Here is a 14,139-nt window from a genome sequence, read left to right as displayed (position 1 = left end):
CTAGCAGGTACCTTCCAGCAACAGCCATGTTACTGTTATTTGCTTTGCTACAGCACAAGGGTATTTACCTTTCTCAAATACAGCATCAGACAATTCCCAGAGGATGTTATACAAAATACTTAACCACCATACCCTAAAACTCAAAAACAATGAAAAACAAAAATCTGAACTTAGTCAAGGGCCCAGGACATCCTCCAAGTGTGGCATTTGAATGGGATCTTGGAACAGAAAAAGTCACTGAACAGTAAATCTAAATAAAGCATGAAGTTGAATTGCATTTTAGTACTGGTTTATTGTGACAGGTACAGTGATGTAAAGTGCTATATGGAAAATGTGTCTATAGGAGCTGCTGGATATCTCAATAAAAGTGCCAGTTCGAGGCAGGCGTGGTGGCGCATGCCTTTAATCCCAGCACTTGGGAGGCAGAGGCAGGCGGATTTTTGAGTTCGAGGCCAGTCTGGTCTACAGAGTGAGTTCCAGGACAGCCAGGGGAACAGAGAAACCTTGTCAGTTCGTATGTTTGAGTCAATTAATGCTTTATAGCCAGTAAGTAGGACCTGTCACTTGGGCAAACCTATTTAAAATGACACATCAGAGAAGGGGGAGATAAGACTACTGAGTCTCCGTGTGTACACTTACACAATTTTTCCATAAGTAAACTTTCAATTTGGTTTTTAATGGACAATATGCTAATTAGTGATCTGTTGGTTGGTATACTCCTAAGAGGAACCTACCAGGAAATTCTAGAGGATAATATTTCCTATCTGTTGCCAAGTCAGACTACACCACTTGGTTTCACCATTTTAGTTCTGGTAATTGCAAGGAGCTGTGACTCAACTGACACAACCTCACATTATATATAAGAAAACAAGGTTAAGAGAAACCATTCACTCAATAATGGTCAACACATTAAAAACAGATAATGCTGAGGTGCCTGGTACTAAAACTGTCTTTTATTGTTTATTCTTACATTTATTTTAAAAGACTTAAGACACAATCAGTAGAAACAAAGTAATAAATTAGAAGCTAAGTGTAGAGAGGCAAGACACCCTAGGAGCTACGTTTATGAACTCTTCTCAAGTCCCAGGGCGCATGGGCTGACAGGCCAGCTGAAGGACTGACACTATGAGCAGACAGATATCTGTACCACATGTACGTAGTGAAATTTTTAGTAACCCACTAAAGAAGCAAGAATATCTAAAAAGATCTGTAACAAAGCAATGGTCCCTTGATTCTTAAGTCATCTTAGACAGGGGTCACTAGTGTTAAAGCTACTTCTAGAATCTAGCTACCATAAGTTATATTAACTACATATATCTAGTTAACAGTTCCCATACAAGTTAATGCTTTGAGCTTAGACCACAACATTGGCCATCTAGTTCCAAAGCTTCAACGATGTGTGCAGCAGACGGGCGATCTTTAGGATCCTCATTAGTGCACACACAGAAGAGTTCAATGGCCTTCTGGTAGGAGTCATCCAGCTCTTCCATGTTGATGGATGGCCTTGTCCCCAGAGCTGCATAATATGCTTCATCATCGAAGTCACTCTCATCAAAGGTTGCATCTGCACATGAGGGAGTTAAGAGATGAAAACAAAATGTAGGTCATGGGATAGCTCAATTATTTACCCTCCTGCAACAAGAGAGGGTTATCCAGTATGCATCCCACTATACCACAGGCAGTTTGTTCAACTCTTCTGCCATAGTTTATCTACTTTCTCTCCAGCAAAAGTTTTAAGGAAACTTTGTTCAACTCAATACCCTACCTACCCAATGTAGAATTATTTAAAAAAAAAAAAAAAGAGAACCCATGAGTGGAGCGAGGAATACCCTTGTCTTCCTATTATCAATGTCGATCTCATTTATATGGGGTTAAATCTAGCCAATTAATCACAGTATTGTTATAATCCTAACTGTTTAAAATCTAATTTAGTGGAAAGAAATTCAGATTTATGTTAAAACTTATTTGTATTTATACCTTCATCAACATCATCATCTGGAAGATTGACGTGTGGAATACATAAAGTCATCATTTCCCACAGAGTAAGGCCAAAAGCAAACACATCTGCCTTGTCAGTAATGATGCCATTTTCTTCCAACGCTTCCTTGGGTTTCCATGGCTCAGTACCAATATAACAGGCCTCAGGATCAGTCACTAAAACAAAAATAACTTAAGTCATTCTAGTATCACTTAAAATCAACCATGTAGGATTCTTTGTAGGAATGTTTCTTTACTAGACAGAGATTTTTGGACTTCCTAGTCCTTACCTCAATTTTAATGATTACATTTTTCTAGGAAATAACCATTTTCATCTATGCTCACAACTTGGTGAAATATAGCTGTCTGTAACAGCCCTTACAGATGTGTAGAAAGAACATGCAGCTGAGACCCTCTTCATTGTCTAATATTGGTGGTTATAGTCTTTCTTTTCTCAAGCTTGTTGAGAATTTTATTATTATTATTAACATTTTTCAGGGTTTGTTTTTCTTCTGTTCTGTCTTTCTTCTTTCATGGACTCTGATCTTCCTTTTCTGGCTGACAAGGAAGTGCAGCCAGTGGGGGCGAGTTTTGTCTTTTTTAACATAATCATTAGCTAATAGCTACTAGTTTTCCCAGGAAACTAGTGATTTAACATGTATCACTTAGGAATCAATTCTCTGTGATCCAAATATTCCCCAATAATTACACAAATTTACATTGCTAAGCTTCCAAATACTCAAGGTTCTACTAGACATTAAATTTGTAATATCTAATTCCTTTTTCTCGTAAAGTATTATATCTATAATATCTTCCTTAAGGCAAAATTTGCTTTACATGTTTAAAAATTCTATTCTGTAACTAAGATAAATCAAATGCACTGGACAGTTTTTAAAGTGTATTAGTTTTTCTGTATTTCATTACTATAATCTCCATTTTACACAAATAAGGATAGAACCAAAACAAAATGCTTATACTCACTTCCAAACAATAAGGGAGAAAAACTAGCAGTTTATTTAATCAAAGTTTATCTTCAAAATTCTATTTTGAGGCTTTCAATGAAATTACAAGTAGAGAAGAAACATTTGAAGGGGAAAGGGAAGATGCAATAGTGGATCCTGATTAACGTGATTAGATAAGAATGCCTAGAAGCTGGGGAAGCTCTAGCCTATTGGGTGTGTCTTGCCCAAAGTTATTCAGTTAAAATCCATGCTAATAAGGGCCAGTGCGGGCACAGGCTGAAGACTGGGAGGCCTGTGAGCCCAACTGACATATTTAAAACAAGTCAAAGACAAAAAATATACACACTACCAAGAAGTCAATAATTGACCATGTGGCAAGGGAAGGAGCTGAGGACTCAGGAGGCAAAACAATGAAAAGACACTATTAGTTTCCAAAAATAGTTCATTTAAACCATGAAGGTTTATTATGTTTTACAATGCAAAATTGTATAAATTTAAAACAATCCTACTTACCAGTCATATTTTCATCCAATGGCAGAGAGACTCCTACATCACAGATTTTAATTGTTTCAAAATCACCTTTAATTACAACATTTGAAGACTTTATGTCTCCATGAAGCAGCTTCTTTTCTTGGTGCAGGTACTAAAATTGGAAAAAGCAATCAAATACATGAACAGAAAAATTAATAAAAACTCCTTCAATAAAACAATGACTTGAAGCCAGGCAGAGGCAGGCGGATTTCTGAGTTCAAGGCCAGCCTGGTCTACAGAGAAGTTCCAGGACAGCCAGGGCTACACAGAGAAACCCTGATTCAAAAAACCAAAATAACACCAAAAAAAAAAATACAATGATTTGAATTCCCTTTGTAAACTAGACGTAATTGTCCATTTAGATGACCTGCCATGTCATCTAAAAATTTTCAGGATGTTTGAATTCTCAAAGCCCATAAAAATTTCAATCCAGAAGATTTCCCAACACTCCCAATTTTACTTGAGGTCAATAGCTCAACTTTGATGTAATACAAGAAAAGCAGGAGACATGGAGCCACCATAATTCACAAGCAGAAGCAAAACTGTAATCCAAAGCTATATTATGTTTTATACATTAACTTCTTTTGGGGTTGCAAATAATTAGTCACATTTTGAACAGTGCTGCACAATAGCTATCTGTTCACCTATCAGCATTTGAGCCTAACTTTGAAATGAGAGGCCATTCTTTCTGTGATCTGCTCTTACACAAGAGCTTATGCTTATTTCAATGCTGCCTATCATGTGGTAAGGAGGCCCAATATGGTTACGCTGTAATTTATTCACTTCATTATATATACATACTTAAAGTCATTAGTAAGTAATTCAGATGTTTCTATCCTTTGGCTGTTCTGGAACTCACTATGTAGACCATGCTGGCCTTGAACTCAGATCTGCCTGCCTCTGCTGGAAATTAAAGGTGTGTACCACCATGCCCAGCTCTATCCTATCTAAAAATGTACTACAATCTGCTCCATAAATCAATTTCCTATGAAACCTTAACATGTAATCCTAACATCACTATCATTACACTGTGAGTAGTTCTCTAACGTCACTATTACCAGTGTTTAGTTAACATAATTTGGGGGGCGGGGGTTCTGAGACAGAGTTTCTCTGTAGCCCTGCCCTCAAAGAGCCGCCTTGCCTCTGCATCCTGCGTGCTGGGATTAAAGGCGTGTGCCACCACCACCTCAGTTATGTATATATTTCTTCCCTTATCTTCTATCTAAAACCACAGCAACATAGGTACAACACATGTTTAATTTCTTCATAGTTCACCCAAGCTGTTTAAAATACAGTGACACAGTTACCTTTAGCCCTCTGGCCATGTGCAAAGCAACTCTGAGAATTACAGCTGCTGGAAAAGGACTTCCACTGTCTTTGTTCCGCTCTTCTATTAAGTCATTCAGAGACTTTTCACCTCCATACTCCATAGCAAGGCACAGACTACCATCACTGGCTTCAGTAAAAGCACGATATCCTTAAGAAAACATGGCATTTTTCTATTAAACTCTCCATTAATATAACACGGATCTGGACTAGCACAATGAAGCAGCTACTATGTACAAAGCCCAAATAATTCAAATGCCTTCAGGTGTGTCTAGTAGCACAGATCAAAACACTTTTATTATGCTTCTGTAAACAGAAGGATTCCACCAGCCCCATGAGTACCAAAAATGCAAAGTGAAAATAGTGCAAGAACCCATCATCTAAATGAACATGACTGGTCTACACCAGGACCATTCTACATTCCTGAAATCTTCACAGGACCAGCACCAAAACAAATACTTCCAACTCAACTCCATGAAGGTTAAATACATATGCTTAAAGATGTAGAATATGTGAATTTTAAATATTTTTTATTTATTTTATGAGTATTTTGCCTGTATGTACACCGCATGCAAGCCTGTTGCCAGTGGAAGCCAAGATACTATATCCCCTGTGGATAGTTGTAAGTCACCATGTGGGTGCCAAGAACTGAACCTGAGTCCTCTGCAAGCATGGCAGGTCCTCTTACCTGATAATCCATCTCTCCAGGCCCTTATATGAATTTTTACCTTAGACAACTTACATTAACTCAAGTCCCAACAATATGTGGACCCAACGTTATTAGCAAAACCAGTAGCTACACAGAACATTGCTCTACCACATACTGCCACAAAGTATATGCAGACTTACCTATAATGTTTGGGTGATTAAGGTTTTTTAAAATCTTAGCTTCATCAGTTAGTCTCTTCTGATACACAGTTCGATAATGATCATCGCATAAAAGACTTATCTTTTTCACGGCCCAAGGAGAATGAGACAACCCTCTTGGAGATCTAAAATATACATATGTAAACTTAAAGATATAAAATGAATAAAAAAACACCAACACTCAAATTTTGCTCCATAGAAATAGGTTTTTTAAAGTATATAAAATTCTTTAGGTCATCAACACCTGTTACATTTCTGTGTCAAGATTTAACCAGATGCCCTGAAAAGCACCTGATGTCTACACTCTGAGAAGGGATCAAAGGACACAAATAAGTATGGGGGATTAGGAACTTATCAAAATACAATTAAACCTCAGAACAACTACACTGTTTTCTAACATTTCTACCCTGGCATGTCAGCCTACTACTTAATTAACATGTATCTATATGCATCAGAGATGAGTTATGGCATGCTATGATTAATATTAAAGAAACTTAAAGGCAGTTTCTATATAAACTATTCTTTCATACATACGTTTTGATCAAATCTACTTTCCACTCCCTCCCCTCCAGGTCCTCTTCTATTCCACCACCACTAACCTCATGTGTTCTTTATTTTTGAAGCCCGCTGAGTCCACTTAGTGCATGGGTATAGGACTTCCTACTGGAGCATGGGTAGCCTCTAAGGCCTGCATCCCTAAGAGAGCTGGCTCTTCCCTGGAGCCAGTAACTGCCAATGGTTCCCCGTCCCAGCATGCTCTTCTTCACTAACAGCTATTTCAACTCCACACGAAACAATTTTATACCCATTCACCACACTCAAAGCCATGTTCTAACAAGTTCTTTCTACCACTTCACCTTCTTATAGAAGCTAGAAGGAAAATGGACTAAGCTACTTCCTTTTTAATACTCTACCAGGAGGGATCTAGAAGTAAAGTATTAGGGGCAGAGCTCAGGCAGTTATCAAGATTCAAAGGACTGGAATGTAGCCTTCAGGGTGATGAGAAACTTCTCCAATCCAAGGACAAGAGACCCACAGTCCCCCAAGCAAGGAATCTTGTCCTCACCTTTTCATTAGGTAAACGCTGACCCCAGTCCCAAAGCCAAGCTTCTGCATAAATGGAGAGGCAGGGATATTTACACATGGAGTGGAACATAATACTAAAAAGCAAAAGCAAAGCAAAAACTTAGCACTTGAAAGGAGCAGTACAAAATCATCTTAACAGTCTTAAAGCCCTGTCGTAAGATTAGTAATGACATAGGTGTTTTCTACAGAGTGTGCAGGTACCCTTTGACTAAGATGACTTCTGCAACTCTCATGGTAATACTAATGTAAATGGCTTGGTTTTTATGGCTTACAAGCTAAAAATCTTAAAAACCCATTAAATTATTGTGTAGTATATACATGGTATGCATGTATGTGCAGATGTGAATGCTCTGGCACACATGTGGAAGTCAGAGGACAGCTTCGTGAACTTGGTTCTATTTGGGGAGATCACACTTGAGTCAACCTGTTGGGTTCCCTGGCCCCCTTTGTACATTCTTTTTTTTTTTTTTAAGGTTTATTTATTTTTATTATATGTAAGTACACTGTAGCTGTCTTCAGACACTCCAGAAGAGGGAGTCAGATCTCATTACAGATGGTTGTGAGCCACCATGTGGTTGCTGGGATTTGAACTTCGGACCTTCGGAAGAGCAGTCGGGTGCTCTTATCCACTGAGCCATCTCACCAGCCCCCCTTTGTACATTCTTAAAAGGCTACTTAAAAATAAAGAATTTGAGGTTGGTATGATGGCTCAGTGGTCAAGAGCACTTGCTGCTCTTACAAGAGAGTTTTATTCCCAGCACATTTATCAGGCAGCTTATAACCATCTATAACTAGTTTCCAGAGAATCCAATGCCCTCTTCTAGCCTCCAAGGGCACCCACATGCATGTGTGCGTACACACACACACACAAATATAAATATATCGAGAGAAAAAGAAGGGTTGCTAACAAGCAAGCATAAGGAAGTCCTAATGTAGTCCTCAAAATCAACCAGGAACATCAACTTTGTGACACTGTGACAAGTTGACAAAAAACATGCTCAAAATTGCACTCTAGTTACAAAATCATAAAATAGGAAAACCTTGTAATGTTTTAAGTACTTTTATGATTCTGTGCTGAGCCACATTCATAGTTCTATTGGGGTACATATGACCTGTGTGACACAAGCTGCACATGTCCAAGGAGAAAACACACACACACACACCATGTAAACATGTTTGAACTATAGTACTGCACTGTTACCCTTTAGAGGACTTTACTTTTGGCATCTGTAAAAACAAAAACAAACCATCTAAATATAAGTCAGAGCATTCTACAGTTATTAAAGATGACATAGTTCTGTTTCCAGTCAGGAATAAATGACTATTCTTGGACCTGCTCTCTCCATGAATTGTAAAATCTGACAAAATACAATAGTTTTCAGATACATGACAAGAGGCAGAGCAGAGCAGAGACCTCTGAGGAAAGACAACAGCAAGCCCTGTTGAAACCCCATAGCACTGAAAGGCAGTCCCAGGCTTGAACACAGAGGAAACAGCCCAACAGTCAAACCACAGAGACAAAGCAGAGGTCAAGGACAACTAGGTAGCTGGAGTCTAAGGAGCAGAACACAGGAGGGAGCTTAAAGAAAGAAAAGAAAGGATTGAAAAGATCCACAGAGTGCTTGCTTAAGTACTTAACTGCACACATGTTTAGCGACCCCAAAGCAACGAAAACAATAAGCTAAATAACTGGAAATGACAAGTCAGGAATAAGATCACTTTCTCATTAGCCAGAGCAGGTGGTTCTGCAGCAGACAGTTGAGTGAAGCCCTCTAAAGGGTAACAGTTCAGTACTACGGCTAACTCTTAGCCCAAGCAAAGTCTGTAAAAAAGTTTAAAAGCCAGTCTCAAAAGCAGCAGGCTTATCACCATTCAGTGATATGAGCTTGGAGCTCTGTAGAGTGATCCAAACCATTTTCACCACTCTGTAGAGTGACGAAATCCAGCACTCAATGACAAAATACCTACTACCTCCTAATAAAAAATTACCAGGTATGAAAGAAGCAAAAAACACAGCTCATGCCAGAAGAAAAACAAACCAATGGAAATATACCATCAAATGACAGAAGTGGCAGGAGAATGAATAGAAAAACAGGTACCCAGCTCAGAAAGATGCTGACTGATGTAAAAGATAGTCTGGGCACACTATAGATGTTCTTAAAGATCCTCATGGGCTAGGTGTGGGAGCACAAGTTGTAATCTCAGGAGGTAGTAGAGAGACTGGTGTCTAAAAAGGGCATTTGTGGACAGCTATATCTAATAAATACATTGGGAATAACACTAATTCAAAAATATGCTGAGCCAGGTTATAAGGTAATTTTTTAAAAAAAGTCATAGAGACTGAAATGGAAAAAAAGGCACAATGTCTATTAGTCTACATTTGACCAACTAAAGACATCTTGAACAATCTTCGAGACACCTACACATGTCTTGCTGTGCAAGTCTGATGCTAGATTCCTAGATCCCATGTACAAAGATTACAGCTCCTATTACCCTCTAGTTCAAGCCAGAGGACCACTACTAGACAGGTCCTAAATTCCAGAACGACCATCAGTGAGTAGACAGAAAGTCCGGACTGTGCTATTAGATTCTCTGTTATGGTTAGCACTGTTATAATGACCAATCTTATGCCTGTTTACAGACAATGACAAAGGAATAAACACTAAAATGTTTCTAGTAGAAACAGCAACAAGAGAAGGTCTTTTGCAATCTTACCAGATTTCCTTTTTTCAGATTTGTTTGGCGTCTTGAAATTATTAATTCCTTCCATTGTAGCAATCACGTTAGGTCCTATAATGAAAACAAGCAAAGTTATATTGCAACTATCTAAAATACTCTCATTTGTGAGGAGAATCCCATAACATCATTTTATCACAGAAATATACAATTTGAGACCTAAAAATGACCTCAGCAAATAGTCCAATTTTATTTATAAAAGTAAAATTGAAGCCCAGAGATACAATGACTTTACTCACGGTCATACTATCATTGAGTAGGAGTTGTGGTTTTAACTATACAATATATAGCGGTCAGAGGCATAGCTCAGACACTTAGTAAAGGTACTTGCTGCCAAGCCTGTCAACTTGACTTCAATTCTTGGATCTCATTTAGTAGAAAGAGAGAACCAACTCACACAAGTTGTCTTCTGACCACCAAACACACTATGTGGCATACATCTACCCACACACATATACAATACATATAGAAACAACTATAATTTTAAAAACTTTTAAATATGTAACTTCAATAAAAAAAACTACCCGAAGCGAATGGGGCTGGGCTGGGGTGGGGTGGGGTGGGGTGGGGTGAAGATATCTTGTCACATCTTTAAAAAAAAAAATACTACCTAGTTCTAAAAGGTTAGCAGAAACTAGGAATGTAGCTCATGGGTAGAGTCAGCCTGGCATGCACAAAGCCATGACCTGAGTTCAATCCCCAGTGACAAAACCAAAAGGTAAATACTATGTCTCCCTCTCATACTTCCCACCAGTTACAAACGTCTCATCATCCTTTAAGACAGCCCTATATGCACACCTGTAATACCAGCACTCGGGAGGCTAAGACCGACCTGGGCAACAGGGAGACCTTGCTACAAACAAAACAAAAACAGAAACCCATGCATATAAGCAGCGTTATTCTAATAGTCCAGACAGACAACAGAAGTACCCACTAGATGCTGAATGCAGAGCAAAAAGTAACAAGCTTGCTACTGTACAACACAAATGAGCCAGGAAAACATGCCAGGTGAAAGAAACCAGACAGAGAAAGCCACACACAGATTCCATTGATGGCGCATGTCTAGAGCTGTCCAGAAACGGCCATTATTTCCTGATGGCTTAACTGTGGCGACAAACAAATGAAAAAACGAAAGAGGGTTCTGGAGATTGGGAGCTCATTTTTGGACGCTTTATTAGACATCTTGGTGGAAAGGTCGAACAGGCAGGCAAATACAGATCTGGAACAGAGCTGAAGACATGACCCTGTGGGCTTATCTACAGCAGTGGGATTAAAGCTGGGCTGCTAGATGAGAAAGGGTCTCGTGCAAAATCCTTGGCAAAGAGCAGCCTGGAGACTGTCCTTGCCACCACAGCTTGAGGACTGGATACAAAGGGCACAGTGTGTTTTTCAAAGATTAAAATACCTAGGTTTAGCCGGGCAGTGGTGGAGCACGCCTTTAATCCTAGGACTTGGGAGGCAGAGGCAGGTGGATTTCTGAGTTCGAGGCCAGCCTGGTCTACAAAGTGAGTTCCAGGACAGCCAGGGCTACACAGAGAAACCCTGTCTCAAAAAAACAAAAAACAAAACAACAACAACAACAAAAAAATACCTAGGCTTAAACATTTCAGCATTCCCTCATATTCTGGACACTCAAAAATGCCTCTCTTCCACTTACCCTGTTTGTACCAAAATATCCTACGTCCCGCCCAGCTCAGTTGTCTAATGGGACTTTTCTTTCCTGGCTGAGATAGAGCCTTAGTCTATACTGTCGTAGATCTGCATATACATTCCATAGGCATTAATTGTTAAATAACTATACTTTCTTTAACCCATATCACCTTTAGGCTTGGGGTTCAAAGGGCACATCTGACAGAGCTGGGGCATCTATTGATGGGCTTTCTAAGCCCCATTTATGTGGGTCTCCCCATTACTTAGACTACCCTGAACTGGCTGTGTACACCAAGCTGACATCCAACACGACATACTCCTGCTTCAATCCCCAAGCACTGAGGTCACATGCTTGGTTACCATGAGAACTGCTTATTTAAGATTTGACTTTTCCCAGGGGCGTGGTGGCGCACACCGTTAATCCCAGTACTCCAGTCAGAGGCAGGTGAATTTCTAAGTTCAAGGCCAGCCTGGTCTACAGAGTGAGTTCCAGGGCAGCCTGGGCTACACAGAGAAACCCTATCTCGAAAAAACAAAACAAAACAAAAAAAAGATTTGACTTTTCATTATACACCTTCCATCACCTATGTGTGTGTGGCAGGGGTGGGTGGTCTATGCACAACAGTACAGGAGCCTGAAGTGAAGGATGGCCTCCTCTGGAATGACATGTAGTTGTTTGTGAGCCACTCCACATGGGTGCTGGCAACCAGCTCAGGGCCTTTGCAAAAGCCCTGCAGGCTCTAACCAATGAATCAAGACTCCAGCGTCCCCCACCCATAACTTTATAATATTAGCACTGCTTGGCTTTTCAAAAGTATCTTTTTATTAGCATATGCTAACTCTACATGATTTCGAGTTTCACTATGAATTTTCATATAAGCATGTAAACATATTTTTTTTAATACCAGTAATCCCATGTATAAAACTCTACCCACAGCCATATTCCCTGTCCTTTCTTTGGTCTCCATTCCCTAGTTACTGGGACCCCAGGCACTCACTACTGCTTCCAGGTTTTGGGGTCCTGAAGATGGATCCCAGGGCTGCATGCATGCTGGGCACAGACTGTACCCAATGAGTCACTGCCCTACCACAGGCCACTTTTCTACTGTGGCCTCACCTTAAAAGCAGAGAAATCCTCCCCCCACCCCCACCCCCCTCCTCCTTCATGGGGAAGGGAGTGACTTTCTCCCTGAACCCCCAAACTTTCCGCGATAAAGGAGCTCAGGGTCAGGGGCTTGGAGGTGTGCGATGGCTCCAAGGGGTTCCCCTATTCTCCATCCACTATCTCCCTGGGTCCTCCCCTAGCCGCTGTGTACCCTCAGTTTGCTGTTCTTCCCCGCAGATCTCCTCCAGGTCCTCCAGTGGAGGCAGCCTCCCTCTCGTCCCCGTCCCTCCCGTCCGCGACCCTCCCCTCAGGTCCTCGATGCTCCACCCCTGACCCCCAGTCTGCCAACCACCTTCGAGTCGGCCAGGCTTTCCCTTACCACGCTCGCACGCTCGGGTAAAAAGGTGAAAGTGACGGGCTGGCTCAAAGCTGTCTGGACACCTAGTCCGGAAAGTGCAGGCTCAGCTCCCTCCCGCCAACAGCGTAACCGCCGCAGCGTTTAGGGCGCGCGCATTTTCAAAGGCCGCGGCCCGCCGAGGGGCACTGGAGTTCTAACTAAAAGCAGTCAGAAGACTCGCTCCAGAAAATGCAGGAACAGCTCCCTCCCGCCAACACTCGCAGTAACCGCCGCGGTGTGTAAGAAGCACGCTTTTTCAAAGGTCCCGCCAGAAGACTACGGGGCGGCACTAGGGTCAAAACTCACGCGTTCGCACAGTCCTCCCAGGTTTACTGGAGTTTCCAGGTTTGATTTAGTCCTAAAAGAAGAAATCTTCCAGAGCGATGGCTAGAAAGACATAGCAAGTGTCAGACAGATGCTGGCGGAAAAACAAAATATATATCTGTTTTGAAGGCAAATTACCCAAATTACAAACACTGCTCAGAATATGCAACTAGGAAGTTTTATTGCAGATATATGTGTCCTTAAAACACTAATTAGAAATGTGTAGATTTTCATTATTTGAGGCTGAGAATAAATATAGAATATTTTGAAATTTTGCTAACTTAAAAAATTATTGCTGTGTTAGTGTGTTTGTGTGTGTGTGTGTTTCTGCTACCCACATGGGAAGATCAGAGGACAACTGCAGAAACTGGCTCCCTCCTTCCCTCCTTAGATTCCTGAGATCTAAATCAGAAGGCCAGGCTCTGGCAGCAAGCTCTTATCCTCATTGAGCCATCTCACTGGCCCAGTTTTGTTAATTCTTGGAATTACCACAGTCTACTTAACAAATATTTTCAGAGCACCTACTGGGTGTCAGGTATCTGCACTTGAGTGCCCACTGCATAACATAATCTACTGTGTTCTCTACAAGAAAAATGAATTAAGTTTAGGAGAACAGGAAGACATTCCCATACCTACTATGTGGCTCAGAGACCATGTGATACCTTAAAAAAGAAAACATACAATGTAATACAAGAAGCACCAAGAGGCCTCCTCAACAGGAACGCTCTGTGCCGCATTGTGACCTCTTCAAACGGTTAAAGAAATTCAACCAGTCTGAGGCCAGATAGATAGGGACATCTTCTTTATGAAGACAGAAGTACACACAGTGGCATGACACGTATGTATTCATGTGTTTATATACATTAACACACTCATTTGTCTACTGACATTATCTTGTAAGACCCCCGAAGCTGGGCCTCCGCTCAAGTCCCGGGATGAGCTGGCCAGCACCCCAGTGGCCCGAGAGAAAACCACACCTGATGCAAACTGCAAGAGGTTTTATTATCAGCTAGCTGAGGACAAAGTCCCTCTGCCATGTAGGGCAGGGGAGTTCGACCCTGAGTGGTGACAGTAGGGGGCTAGCTGAGGAATTGGGAGGAGTTGGGAAGAGTTGGGAGGAGTTGGGAGGAGAGTTGGCTACAGCTCCTTTTCTTTCTGGCGGGGGGGGGGGGGGGGGG

At 41.0% G+C, this 14,139-nt stretch overlaps 1 protein-coding gene across 2 annotated transcripts; it reads right to left on the bottom strand.

Annotated features, from left to right (window-relative positions):
• Positions 1 to 931: 931 nt before the first annotated feature.
• On the bottom strand, positions 932 to 12,843 carry Pbk (PDZ binding kinase). Of its 2 annotated transcripts, none has more exons than NM_023209.2 (8): positions 12,620 to 12,843; positions 9,465 to 9,539; positions 6,730 to 6,823; positions 5,646 to 5,788; positions 4,778 to 4,947; positions 3,453 to 3,582; positions 1,978 to 2,154; positions 932 to 1,564 (listed from the first exon to the last, which is right to left on the bottom strand). In NM_023209.2, the coding sequence occupies exons 2-8, from the start codon at positions 9,517 to 9,519 to the stop codon at positions 1,341 to 1,343; spliced, it is 993 nt and encodes a 330-aa protein (NP_075698.1). In that variant the 5' UTR covers positions 9,520 to 9,539; positions 12,620 to 12,843; the 3' UTR covers positions 932 to 1,340. The 2 variants fall into 2 exon arrangements, with proteins under 2 accessions (NP_075698.1, XP_006519320.1); XM_006519257.4 differs by lacking the exon at positions 12,620 to 12,843 and adding an exon at positions 12,452 to 12,521.
• Between the last annotated feature and the right edge of the window lie 1,296 nt (positions 12,844 to 14,139).

This window comes from Mus musculus, chromosome 14 (assembly GCF_000001635.26).
Source record: "Mus musculus strain C57BL/6J chromosome 14, GRCm38.p6 C57BL/6J".
Taxonomy (NCBI): Eukaryota; Metazoa; Chordata; class Mammalia; order Rodentia; family Muridae; genus Mus; species Mus musculus.
Note: the sequence above shows the minus strand (reverse complement) of the source record. Positions and strands in the feature narration are given on the sequence as shown.